At 50.7% G+C, this 13,285-nt stretch overlaps 4 protein-coding genes across 4 annotated transcripts; 1 reads left to right on the plus strand and 3 right to left on the minus strand.

Annotated features, from left to right (window-relative positions):
• Nucleotides 1-127: 127 nt before the first annotated feature.
• On the minus strand, nt 128-3,629 carry ams1 (alpha-mannosidase; the record flags this gene model as incomplete). Its single annotated transcript, XM_035499808.1, has 4 exons — nt 128-749; nt 797-2,789; nt 2,884-3,392; nt 3,484-3,629. The coding sequence occupies 4 exons, from the start codon at nt 3,627-3,629 to the stop codon at nt 128-130; spliced, it is 3,270 nt and encodes a 1,089-aa protein (XP_035355701.1).
• Nucleotides 3,630-5,837: 2,208 nt separating this feature from the next.
• Nucleotides 5,838-6,880, plus strand: AtWU_04698 (Fe-S cluster assembly protein Dre2; the record flags this gene model as incomplete). Its single annotated transcript, XM_035499809.1, has 2 exons — nt 5,838-6,504; nt 6,573-6,880. 2 exons carry the CDS (start codon nt 5,838-5,840, stop codon nt 6,878-6,880), a joined length of 975 nt encoding a protein of 324 aa, XP_035355702.1.
• Nucleotides 6,881-8,343: 1,463 nt separating this feature from the next.
• AtWU_04699 (uncharacterized protein) lies at nt 8,344-9,723 on the minus strand (the record flags this gene model as incomplete). Its single annotated transcript, XM_035499810.1, has 1 exon — nt 8,344-9,723. The coding sequence occupies one exon, from the start codon at nt 9,721-9,723 to the stop codon at nt 8,344-8,346; it is 1,380 nt and encodes a 459-aa protein (XP_035355703.1).
• A 2,326-nt stretch (nt 9,724-12,049) lies between these two features.
• On the minus strand, nt 12,050-12,719 carry AtWU_04700 (uncharacterized protein; the record flags this gene model as incomplete). Its single annotated transcript, XM_035499811.1, has 2 exons — nt 12,050-12,452; nt 12,664-12,719. 2 exons carry the CDS (start codon nt 12,717-12,719, stop codon nt 12,050-12,052), a joined length of 459 nt encoding a protein of 152 aa, XP_035355704.1.
• Nucleotides 12,720-13,285: the final 566 nt, after the last annotated feature.

Genomic DNA, 13,285 nt, shown 5'->3' on the forward strand with positions numbered 1-13,285 from the left:
TGTCTGTGATATCCTCTGTACTACTAGATTGCATCGGCATTGCTCTGCTAGACTATACATCTCAAAAGATATGTCACTTGGTGTTAGGAACTACAGACAATTTTCCCTTTCACTGCATGGGGACTGACTACAGCTGCAGTCTGTATGTCGCGACCTCGAAGGCTCTCAGCTCGATATCAATGCTCGTGGTCTGTGCATCACTCTTGGACAAGACCAGGCTCGTCTCGTCATCCTCAAGGATATTGCACTTCCATGCCTTCTTGACGGGAAGCTTGGTATTGATGGTGCCACGGCTCTTACCACCCAGGGACTCGTAGATGCGGAGGATGACGCTCTTCCCGGCACGCCGTGGCAGCTCGTCACGAGACACGTCTTCATCGTCTTCACCGCGCTTCACTGTGTCCAACACGAGTGACGGGGAACCGTCCAGCGAGATAGACTTAAACGCATCGCTTGCCTCCTGACCAGATGCGGGCTCCAAGGCAAGAGGATGGTTAAAGCTGTACCCTGCGCGGATCGTGCGATGGTCCAGGGGTCCTGCGTGCGGGAGAATCGCGTAACGGATACGATGATGGCCCATATCTGCATGAGCATCTGGTGCCTTCGGGGCACGAAGCAGGGAGAGGCGCATCATGTTACCGCAAGTTGCAAACCCATACTTGGAATCATTGAGAATCGAGACACCGTAGCCGTGCTCAGACAGATCTGCCCACTTGTGGCAGCACACTTCAAACTTGGCCATGTCCCAGCTGTAGCCTATTAGCACCTGCATATGTGGAAAGAAGGGTAGAAATACCTGGTGTTGTAATGAGTAGGGCGATTGATAATTCCGTACTGAGTCTCGTACGATGCTTGTGTGTTCGTGATGTCGACAGGGAATTCGACCTTGAGGAACTTCATAGTCTCCCGCCATTCAACTTCACTTTCCATCTCAACATAGGATGGCTGGTCTCCAACGGCAGCAGCCAGGCTGATAGTCGTCTTGACCCAGCTCTTGTCGCTTATGCGGGTCTCAGTGACCACGCTGACACGATATGGATCGTTCTCAGCGACAGTAGTCTTCCCGGATTGCAACTCTTTCCTCGATTCGAGGTGGAAGACCTCAACGTCCCACGCTTGCCAGTAGAGTGGTTTATCGTCGAAAATGACAAGCTGATTAGCCTTTCCGCCCTTGGCAACGATTTCGCGCTTTTCCTCCAGATCGTACAATGATGTGATGACTCCGTCGTGCACATCTACCCTCAGTTTCTCGTTCTGTAAACGGAAGACACCGGGCTCGATCTCGGAAACAGTCACAGCAGGCGCTCTGTTTGAAGCCGTGGGAAGCCGACACTTGATAGGACCACTTTCACCACTGACAATGGCGTACCTAGGGCCACCCGCAGTTGTAAACTCAGCAGGGACCTTGACTACTTCTGAGCGAGGCCAGGGCAATGTATTGATTGCGACGAGACCCTTGGCGGTGCTGCTTCCAAGTCCAAGGGCTTGGAGGGCTTCCTTCCGAACCTTGTTGCCAATTTCGAAAACCTTCTTGTATAGCTCTCTGGAGTCATCGTAGCACATCTCGATGCTGCTACCGGGAAGGCAATCATGAAATTGGCACAGAAGTACATCTTCCCACATCTCGTCAATTTCCTCTTTGGGGTACTTATACTTGTCAGCAGACTGCTCAAGAGTAGCGAGAGTAGCAAGGTATTCAATTTCCCTGAGCAAGAACTCTGACTTGCGGTTTCCCCGTTTGTTGTTGGCCTGCGTGGTATATGTACCCCGATGTAGTTCGAAATATAATTCACCATACCACGTGGCGAAGCGGGTACCTTGTTCTACCTTCTTCTCGAGCTTTGCGAAGAAGTCATCGACCGAATTTCCCATCTTGACACGAGGAAGCAAGCCAACATTGTCACTGAGACCGCGGCAGCGGCGCAGCTTCTCCAGATGTTCAAAGGTTGGCCCGCCACCGCCGTCGCCCTTGCCGAATACTAAGAGTGACGTGTTGTCGTTGTCCATTGACTTGTGTTGAGTCACGCTACGCTTCACGTCACCAAAGTGAGCGCTCGCAGTATATGTCTCCGCTGGTGGCATGTGGCACATAACCTGACTCCCATCGAGTGCAACCCAGAGGAATGTGGTGTGCGGGAAGTTGTTGATATTGTTCCAACTGAGCTTTTGGGTGAGGAAGCGACTCATGCCTGCCAAACGACAGATCTGAGGTATCTGCGTAGAGTAGCCAAAGGTATCCGGAAGCCAGAAGGTTGTACAGCGTTCACCGAAGTTTCTCTCAAAGAAGCGTTGGCCATAGAGAAATTGCCTCACCAGCGACTCTCCGCTGGGCATATTGGTGTCATGCTCGACCCAGCTGCCGCCGATGGGTTGGAAGTGACCTTTCTTGACCCACTGTTTGACGCGTTCGAAAACCGATGGATAGTATTGCTTCAACCACTTGAACTGTTGTGCCTGGGAGCAAGCGAAGCGATGCTCCGGATACCGGTCCATCAGATCACACTGGTTCGACCATGACCGGGCAACCTTACGCTTAGTCTCTGCCCAAGGCCACAACCAGCAAGTATCGATATGGCAATGTCCAATAGCGTAGACGATGGGTTCCGTGTCGGTCTCGTACACTTGGGAAGAATCTACTTTACTACCCAGATACTTCTGGGCTATTTTGCGTGCCTCCTTGATTGATTCATTGCTGCCTTCCCCAGCAATGAACGCATCAATGATAGCATTGCCGACCATATTGGCCTCATGCGACTCCCAGCCATCACCAGGGAATTCCCTGGCCGCGTCTAGTGTACTAAGTCAGTGACCCTGTACAGGAAATACTGTCGTCTCGCAGCTGGCAGTGGTATAAGCTGCCTAAAGTTACTGGTCCGAACATACCTCCAATGATCCAGAAGTCGTAGAACAATGCCCGTGCCTCTAGATTAACAGCCGTGATCTGAGCTTTGTGCAATGTATAGTATTTGTTAGGGTTAGGCGGCTGGATTGAATCTCCCCCAGGCGCATTTCCAAACATGCCATTGCAGGCCATCTCGATGTAGAAGGTATGTTCCTTCCCATCCCGCCAGGCATCGGGGATGATCCACTCGATACGCTCGTTGCCACCAGTGAGACCTTGAAGTGGTCGACCATCTTCCGTCCAGACTAGACCCTCGTTGTTTGCATCCCAGTGAAACTCCAGACGTTCCTTTTTGCGCATATCCTCCGGGACCGTCAGGCGGATGCGGAACCAATGAGTGGACCAGCTTGGCCCGAACGATGCTCCGATGTGGGTAGGTATAAATTCATTGGAGGTAGCCTCTTTGAAAGTTGGGCGCTGGAGGTCAGGGACGGAGTATACCGAAAGCTTGACATGGTCTTCGTCGGAATTGACGGCCTCGTTCAGCTTGCTAGTAGATCTTTAGTATAGTTCGGACGCAAAATAGACGATCGGAAGAATGAGAAATGTGTGCAATAAGACCACAGTGAGAATGTACTTACGAGATGAGGTTCTGGCCTTCGTACTGTCCGGTGGCGGTGAATTGCTTGAGACGGTCGGTGTAGATGCTCTTGATGCGTTGACCGACTGGGCCGGCGGGAGTCTGGGGAAGGGCGCTGGGAGCTTGCCGGGGAACGTCTCCACCCATGGTAGCGGGTCTAGATCAGTGGAGTGATGGGATAAACAGATTTGGATGCAACGATTGATAATTCAAAGCATTTGGTAGATTCGAATGAATTGAATGGTCAAAAGAGGAGGGAGTCTGCTCAAAGGAAAGAAGAGGGGAAGTGAGGAGTCGCCAGGAACGGCCAGGAACACGACAGGGCAGGTGACATGACGTTGGATGCAGGCATTCCTGTGCTGATCCGGGGTGGCTGTTATGTCAGCCATTCATTCCACATTGCCTTTTGCGGAAGCTTTGACAATAGAAAGATGGTGTGAACAGATACATTGTCGAATTTCAATTTTTTATATATTAGTGCTTTGGTGAGAGCATTAAATTGGTTTGTGAAGTTTAGTCGGATTTGGATGGATGACAATAGTGTGGTATACTGACCCAAGCACAGACATCCATCAAGCTCGAAGGCGCGCGTCCGACCACCCCGAGCTTACGAAGGCTGCACAACAATACAATGTCTACCTGGCCTTCCACTTACCGCAATATGAGCTAATATATTGGGTGTCAACTAGGATTGACATGACCCTGCCATAGTGAGTTGACCCTTGTCTGCCAACGTTCGGGTGTCCCAGCCACATGCTCTTAGAAGGCCGCGCTGAACTGTTACTTTTTGATGGATAACATCGATAGGCAGTCTTTAGTTGGCACATCGCCATCGTACTCAATGGCAGTGGCCGCTTGCGAGGTAGAGGTCCGACGGGACTATAGCACGAGATAAAACTTACCTCCTGCATCTATATATTGCAGCCATTGCACACATCGTTCTATCAAACGATCGAGGAACATCTTCCTGGGCGATAAGACTGCAATATCTGCTGAAATCGATAGTAGTGTGACTGGGTCGCTGAGCAAACTCAGGATAGCTGCCTCTCTTCTTGAACTGTCCAATGTCCACAACTAGCCCTTGGCATCCAGATACTTCATCACGATTGATCGACATATGTATCGAGCTCCGAGAAGATTAACATTGTACTATCGACCAAGAACACAAGCAGTATATATACTAGTAAATAGCAGCACGATTAGTGGGGTGCTTGTAGCAATGTCAAAGGCAAAGGCCATACTTGAGAATTGGGGCAGTAAGCATCGCCTACTTTAATTATAATTAAAACCGTATTTATTATTTTTGGGGCAGACTTTTTCTGCAAGTGTTATCCACCTTTAGGGTGGCCGCTGATGGAGTTAAGTTCGGGTCACTCTTTCTGCCCTTCAGTCGGCTTAGAGCCGTTGGCGTATCGGCCTGTGTTGTAGCTGCATCAGAAAAGTTTGTATCCCTCACTGATAGGGGCATCAAATTCTTGTTCCCCCGAGATAATGTTGTCGCAATTGAATCTTCCAACGCTATGGTCGGAGAGACCATCAGCAATCAGCCGTATCACATGACCGTATAGTATATGGCCCTCCGGGTTTCCACTTCTGGAAACAATTTAAGGTTAAACTGCACCCCACGCTGGAAAAAACAGCGGCTCTTGGGCAGACAACCGTCTCACTCGCCAATAATGGGCTTTTTCTATCATTTATGAGAGCATTTCACCGCGAACATCAGTTACTGACTAATATATATTCTTCTTGCTGATGGCAGACACTCTCTGAGTGACATCATGAACAAGCGGGGTTTTGAAGGATCTCCATTAGTCAGCCAGCTTGGGCAGCAGCCCAATAGCGCTAAACCCAGAAAGGCCAAAGAATTTCCGTGACAATTTCCCACGGACAGCGAGCAGGGCAATAGCAACCGGGCCAAAGTAATATGGGTGCGGGGCATTGGAGGGGAGAAAATCTGCTAAAAATCACTCGGAGTCAAAGAGAACCTCCCAGAAATTAAAACCCACTAACATCGACTTTCCTAAAGAAGGAAACAAATCCCACCACCGCCATCGGACTATCACCTAGCTATTTCCTCGGGGGTTGCAGGCGTGTGCCTCGATTTGTAATCCCCCATCATCAGATAACTCCGAAAATTCGCTGATAACCGTCAAACACAATCTCTGCCACTTTCCCCGCCACCCAATCACAACGCCGTCAGATGACAATTGAGTCAGCCAGACGAAACCCAAAACGAGCATCCGATCACGGCCACTGATCACTTTTGAACCTCAATTTCCACTCCCTTCCATTTATACCCCAACTATCTCCTCTTCCTTCTCCCTTCACGGACGAATTCGCAGGTAGACCGACACAATGGCTCCCTCGTTCGTGACCATCGACACAACGCCTGATTTCGACATGGCACCCGCCCCCTCCTTCCAGCCCATGTCGACCGGCAGCCCCTCCAAGCGCACTCTCCTCCTCGCTCCCCCCTCCATCGCCACTCAAGAAGAGAAGCTCCGGGACCTCTTCACCACCTTTGACCGCTCCACAACCGACCTGCAGATGCTTGACCGCATATCTGCCGGCTTCGTTTCCCTCCCCGCCAACACCTACGATCACATTGTCGTCCTAACCGATACCGATGGCACGCGGCGGTCGGAGGCCCTCCAACTGCTCACGCGGGATGTCTACACCGCGTTGGTTCCCTGCATGAAGGCCGGAGCGAAGCTACAGACTCAGGATAACTTTTTCGGAGAGGCCGAGGAGCGCGAGGCGGTCTTGGCGGGGCTGATCAAGACCGATGCCGGATTTGAGAAGATGGACCAGCCCAAGTCGTTCGCAATTCCCCTGCGACGCAATGGGAAGAAGAAGGATGCGGCGAAGACAGAGACAGTTGCTCCCACACCTGCGCCTGCACCGCCCGTGCAGCTTGTCACCGTGGGCATGATTAATAATGACGACGATTACGAAAACGACGATGACTTGATCGACGAGGATACCCTGCTGTCGGATGAGGATTTGAAGAGACCTATCCAGCGTAAGTCCCATTCATAGTTCGATAATTCTTGTGGAATTTAAACCATGCTAACAATGCATGCATCACAGCCCCCGAATGCCAGCCCAAGCCCGGCCGCCGCCGTCGCGCCTGCAAGGACTGCACGTGCGGACTCGCAGCACGACTCGAGGCAGAGGAACAAGCGGAGCGGGAGAAGGCAGACAAGGCTCTGAACGTGATGAAGCTGGAGACGGAGGACTTGAACGAGCTGGACTTTACTGTTCAGGGTAAGACAGGCTCGTGTGGAAACTGCGCCCTGGGCGATGCCTTCCGGTGCGCGGGCTGTCCGTTCATCGGACTGCCGGCATTCAAGCCGGGCCAGGAGGTGCAAATCCTGGAAAACGTTGCGCAGTTGTGAAAGTTTCCTTTTCAGTTCTTCTCAGGTCGGGTCTCTTTATTAATTTCGGTTCCTTGTGGGTTGGCTGGTCGGTTTGCTTGGACAGGCGATGGTTGGGCGCAGGATAAAATAGAATACCTTATCTTAGTTTAGCCTTGTTATTTATCATGACCTAACTCTATGAAATATATAGGGTTGCATTTAGGAATATCAATGACCTACTACTCGTTCCTATTGCATCGCTAGATATAAACATAGTAACCTTACTGCACCGGCATACAGTACTGCACTTTCCAGCAGAGAATATTTAAATATAGTATGCAATCCAGCAACCCAGATCAAATACAAACCCATTAACAGAGCCCCAAACACGAATCCCATTTCCACCATCATCCCACCCCCCACGCACTCACTCACCTTATCCCTCACCCCTAAGTACCCCCTGCTCCGTACCAAATACACAACATCCCATCCCCACCCATAAGAAATAATAATACCAAATTCCCCAAGACACCAAATCAACACTAACACAAAACCCATTCACCATCTCAGTAATAACCAATAGTCGCACAGTATTATCCATCCCTAGATCACGACTATCTATAGTAGTACCTCCTAGTATAGAAGAACAATATGTCTACTACGAAGCTGCTGATCAGCTGATACTATTATAACTGAAGGAGTAATCGACGCAAGGGCTAGTTTGTACATGCGCAGTGTACACATACGCAATATGCACAGATATCGTAGAATTATTCGCATGCTTAAGACTACTTACAGATACGTACAGCTACAGCCACGATGACCCTGATCCATACCTTTAGAATAGGGATTAAGGTTGTGGGATGAGTTGATTTAACCAGAGATATGATGTTTCAATTGCAAATTAGGACTGTTTATGGTTGTCAATGGAGATAGACATCGTGTTCAATTTGTGCCTAGGGGTGAAAGACAGGGCAAGGGTTAGGGAAAGGAAAGGGCAAAGAAAGAGAGACATTTGATCCAGGAGAATTTCCTAGTCAGATCATGTGCTGGTGCTGCATATGCAAGTATTGGGGATAGATCTGTAAGGGATAGGGCACGTGTTGCATTCTTTTGGGTGGGGTAGGGTGTATTCAATTACTGCGATTATTGGACGATTAGTCTGACTGTTTTGGGTTGTAGATGATAAGATTCGATATTGGGTCATTATAAGCTAGTATTCCTCAATGTAATATACCAAAAAGTGAAGTAGCTATAGATAAGCATCTATAGGTGTGTCCCCAACGCCAAGCAGAGACCCTGAAAATGCCAACGGGATATCACGGTAATGACTAGAGTTGCAGGACAAGACGAGAGTTGTAGACGTAGAGAGTGACCGGAAATAAGGACAGGCTAATTGGATAACATGGACAATGAAGCGAATGGGATATCATAAACATAGAAAGGAAAGAAGACGGAACGAGAAAGGAAAGTCTGAGAGGAGAGATAGTGAGCTCTTCGTTCTAAATCCATGGATCGGTCTGTCCGTAATTGTTATTGTATGGACTGACTGGTCCGACTAGTCGGATTTGTGATTTCAGCTCTGTGTGCCGTCGATCGCCTCGCACTCCGATCATCTTCTTCCGCGCGCCGTCAAGGGCGTCGAGGATATGATGGGTGCCGTCTTGAATGGCTCGGACGCAGTCTCGAGTGTTCTGCTGGAGTTGGGACCGGGCGGGTGGCGTCAGGGGTGGCGTTGCGGAGGACACAAAGCCCTTCTTTGACGAGCGTCGTTTCCGATAGCGAGGAAACCGAACATTGGGGCTCTGTCGGTAACTGATGCGCTTCTCGCGACCTGGCTTCTCCCAGATCGCCGCCCCGTACTTCTGATACGGCGACATCGGCACTGCCAGCTGCTTCTTCCGTGGGGACGCCAGAGGCCGCGGGTGCGGGCCGCGCGCACCCATGGTTGAGCGAGTGGACATGCGCGATAGGCGTTTATTCGAGGGGGAGACATCCACTGGGCTCAGAGGAGACCTTGGACTTCCAGGATGATAATATTCGTCGGTTGTGGTGATCTTGCTCGATGGCGTGGGGGTGCGCACAGAATCCACTGAACCTGCTGTGGGGGGTGAGGATCGATTACTCTTGTTTCGTTCCAGGGAATTTTTCGACAAGCGCCGTTGCACATAGGAACGAATGGAATTGCGCACGTCCTGAGCGAGGGCGCGTCCACTTCGATCGGATGAGTTCCAACGGTTGCGGCTGGCGAAGTCGAACACGGTGAGGTTCAGTTTACTGCCGTTCTTTTTGCGGGGGTGAGTGGGAAAACGCGGGGATGTCGGGAGAGCCGACGGAGTAGCCAGCTCAGGGAAAAAGTCCCATTTCTTCTCCCGGAAGTAATGGTTGGGGCCAGCCCGGTTAGCGACCCAGGGTTGGGCTCGGTCGGAGTGGTCATCGTGGAGGAAAGTAGTGGTGATGGCGAAAGGTGCGGACTTTGGATGGTCATTGTGGTGCTGGTGACGGTCGTCATGCTGGTACGGGTCGATGGGCCCGGTAGTGGGTGGATGATCGACAAGCTCGGACAGATCGTCCGAACCAGAGCGGACAAAAACAGGGTAACTCTCGGACGAATCCGCCGAAAAGCGTCGGCTGTCATCGTAGAAGCTGGAGATGGTACTACTGTCATCACTCCATGCAGTGGAGCCCTCATCCATCGACGGGGTCTCAGGCAGTGGCTTGGGAGGCAGCTCAGGGAGCGGCTTATCAATATGTCGCAGTGCCGGGCGAGCAGGGGGCACTGGCACTCGAGGAGGGACGACTTGCTCTAGTCCCTCCAAGGACCGAGAGGGCCTCACTGGAGGTGCCTGTCTAGGAAGTGCCAACGAGGACGGAGAAAGCATGATGCTGTTGTGCTAGATGGAGAGGGAGGGGTGGTTGGGAGTGGGGAGTAATATTCCCGTGGCTCGGGCCAGGAACTGGGAAGTATATCGTTGGCAGTGCCAGGAGATAGTTTATAGAGTTGGCACGAAGGGAGGGGAAGGGATGTCTCAAAAGACCTTTCCCCCTCCGGAAGGATGGGGGGAAAGAACAGAGAAAAACGTGGCAAGGGAAAGACAAGCAGAACCAAGAAGCAGAAGGAGTGAAGAGAAAGAAGCCGAAGAAGAGAAAGATAACCAGCGAGAGGCACCAGCCGGGAGGGAAATGGGCCCGATTGGGATGTTCTCCGTAGGCGAAGTACCAAAATTGTGACCCGAATACGGCCAGCGTCGTTGCTTTTTTGACTTTGCTCGCCAGTCGCCGGTCTTGATGCGATTTTAACCTTTTTTTGGCGTCCAGGATGACAGGCCAGCAAGCAGGGCAAGCAAACAATCACACGACCGTCACCCGTGCAAGTCAGTCAGTCAGCCTGTGGCCAGTGTCTTTATCCGGCAGTGTAGAGATAAAGAACCCGCCGGGACCATGGTTCAACAAGAAGAGAACGAGGGGAAAGAGAAAAAAGAAAGGAATGAAGATGAACGAAGAAGGGAGGAAGGGAGAAGAAGAAGGGGAGAGAGAAGGGAGACGATAGGATGGAGTTTAAAGGGAGATGGGTTTAATAATAATAATCATTAGAGGAAGAAGGAAGAAGAGGAGAACGAGGCCGACGACAAGAAACTCAGCAGCGGATGGATGTGATGGGATCCATCAGGGAGGGTCACCATATGCAGCTCGTCAAGCTCCGTCTGGCTGGTCCGGCCGTTCATCCCTAGATCCCAAGGAGTTCGGGGCGGAGTCCATGTAGAATTTTGGGAAAATCCATGAGAAAGAAAAAAAAATAAAATAAATATTTAAAAAGCAAAAATAAAAGCGACATATCTCAAGGGCAGTTCCTGGCCGAACTGCAGGATGGGATCGTCGTGGTCATCATCATGGGCGGGAATAGCCTCATGAGAGTGACACCCTCATGCAAGGGATGGACCGGGGGGTGTGGATGGTGGGTGTGGATGGTATGTGGGTGGGCTTGCTGAGGGGCGCGCCATTAGGGTGATTTCCGTTCAATTTTCGTCTACAATTACCGGAAATTCTGGTTCTGGCTCTAGATAGAATATTGATTGTATGATTTGGAAGTTAGGAAGAACACATTGACACAGAGGCTGAGAGAAAGATAGACGTGGGAAGGTCCAGACATTTGATGAATGGGGGAAAGATCGGGTTAGGGCCGGGGAAGAATACGAAGCGCAATAACCAACAATTCTGGAGTCGCCGAGTGATCCCAGCTTACTTGCTTGCTGATTGCTGGATTGCTGATTGCTGAACCCCGGAAGTCGATCCTTTCCTTCCGTCAGAAATGGGATCTGAATGGTTCATGGCATGGCGGGTTTATTCTTAGTGATTCTTTAGTTGGATCAACACTAATCGACTCAGCTAAACCAACTAAACTACTAGTCGCGCTGGTCGTTGCCAGTCAAACAAAGAAACCTGGACGCCGCTTATCCCTGGTTGCCCTCCTCCACAGCCTTCATCCTTCAGCCTTTCAGCTCACACACTCTTTCTTACTCTTTTTCTTTTTACTTTCTCATTTTCTGCTATCTACCTACCCAACTAACTTTTGGCATTTCACGTTGCTTACTCTTTTATCCCTGCACTCAATTGAACTTAATTCCGCAATGGTGGCTTAACTATTCAGCATGTCCCCTAGTCTTTTGTCAACTAAAAAGACAAAAGAAAAGAGACGGGAAAAAGAAAAGTCTGCATAGAAAAGTGACACACATACTCACTGTAGGGAATCACACAAGATAGATCATATTGCGGTATGGAGATCGCCTTTGACAGACCCTCTTCCCTCTTGCTTCTGTCCCTCTTCTCTGCACGCTTAGCGTGACCTAGTTTCCTTAGTCGCGTTGACTTACTCCCCTAGCTGCTTCTCTTCTTCGTTGCTTATCCCTGCTTCTTTCTTTTCTTTTCTTTTTCTTCCCCTTAGTTTGAAAGGTACATATACTCTCCTATATGACAGGTAACACAGATAGTTTATCCAGCATGACATTCTTCTGGCTTCACCACAGGCCAGAATGATCAGTGTCGGTATCTACCTCCTCTCATCTGGGCAGATTGACGGCAACCAACCGACGAATGACGCCTGGGATTTCCTAGAACATTCCCCTAGCCTCAGCCACCCTACTTTCCAGCAGGGAAATCACTGCCGATGAGGCAAAGTAGAACTCATTTCTCTATGACAGGTCCATCCAGTCAGGACACGTGCTCCAGGCCGGTCTCGCTCTCAGCATTCTTTGGATAGGTCATCCCCAGCGTCTCACAGTCCACGCCGCGATACGCCTCGTTCCTCCCATCCTCCACTGTTCGTTCCCTCCGCTCGGGATACTGCTGCGTGGTCACGCCAGAGGGCCCCATCGGAGTCCAGGCAACTATCCTGATGGCCCCCCATTCGACCGGAGATAGCTCAGAGAATGCCAAAACAGCAGCTCCACATTCGTCCGTCGCGACAAAGAGATTGGGCAGCTGAATGATGCAACGGACCCGGGCGGGCATAGTTCGGACATCATCGAATCGTGGTGCAGCTGAGCCTGAGGGGAGCTGAGCAGAATAGACGGTGGGGGTGGCTAGAGGCTGGCTGTCGCGGTACGCGCTGAATCTGCTATCTCATCAGTTCCACTGAGACGACAACTCATTCGATCGATCCACTCCAGCAATAAGCATGAGCTCATGATGAGGCAAGAGAGAATGCACCAATATGCAAGTCTTCTGGAATCGTTCAAGCTTAGAGCCGGAGTGGGGCCTCTACGGCCAGACTACCCACCGCCAGCATTCAAGATAGCGGCCCAGCATTCCACTCACGGGCATACCCGACCCGTTTCAGATCACTGTCGGGTTGAGGCTGGTCCCATGGCAGCCAAGCCATGCTGCTGCAGGCAATGCAAGCCAATCAGTGTCATTAGTTAGCTGACGGCCTCATCATTCAACCTGCGATATCGCAGGTTTCGCGAATTGCCCGTTCTCGGGAATACGGAAGTCTAGATTTGATTTCCTGAGACTAGCACCGTTGGCAAAGCTAACTCAAGTGTCAATCTCCACCACTAACAATGAGAGATTAATGACGCCAGCATCCTCGTACGGGGTGTCTTACTCTCATCCGCGTTAGGCGAGCAGACAAGGTTTGGCAAGCATGGCATTCCTAACCCTAATACACCCTCCAGAGACATTCCCCACTAGTAGACTTTCCGAAGACTCGAGTGGCTGGCGGCAAGTGAGTATCGGAAATCAAAGTGAGTTTAGAGTGACATTTCATCATGGTCAACACGGGCATGCCACACGGCCCGCGAGTCCAATGAGGTTGAGCCAGTATTGCAAATATAGATAGTTGCTGCATTACTTTGGGGTCGGTCACGATTGAAATCAGGCTGAGATGACACCCTCACCGTAATACCAAGCGGCTGCTTGTGAGAATGATCTGGCATTGGCTGTAGT

This window comes from Aspergillus tubingensis (genome assembly GCF_013340325.1).
Source record: "Aspergillus tubingensis WU-2223L DNA, scaffold_6, whole genome shotgun sequence".
Lineage (NCBI taxonomy): Eukaryota > Fungi > Ascomycota > Eurotiomycetes > Eurotiales > Aspergillaceae > Aspergillus > Aspergillus tubingensis.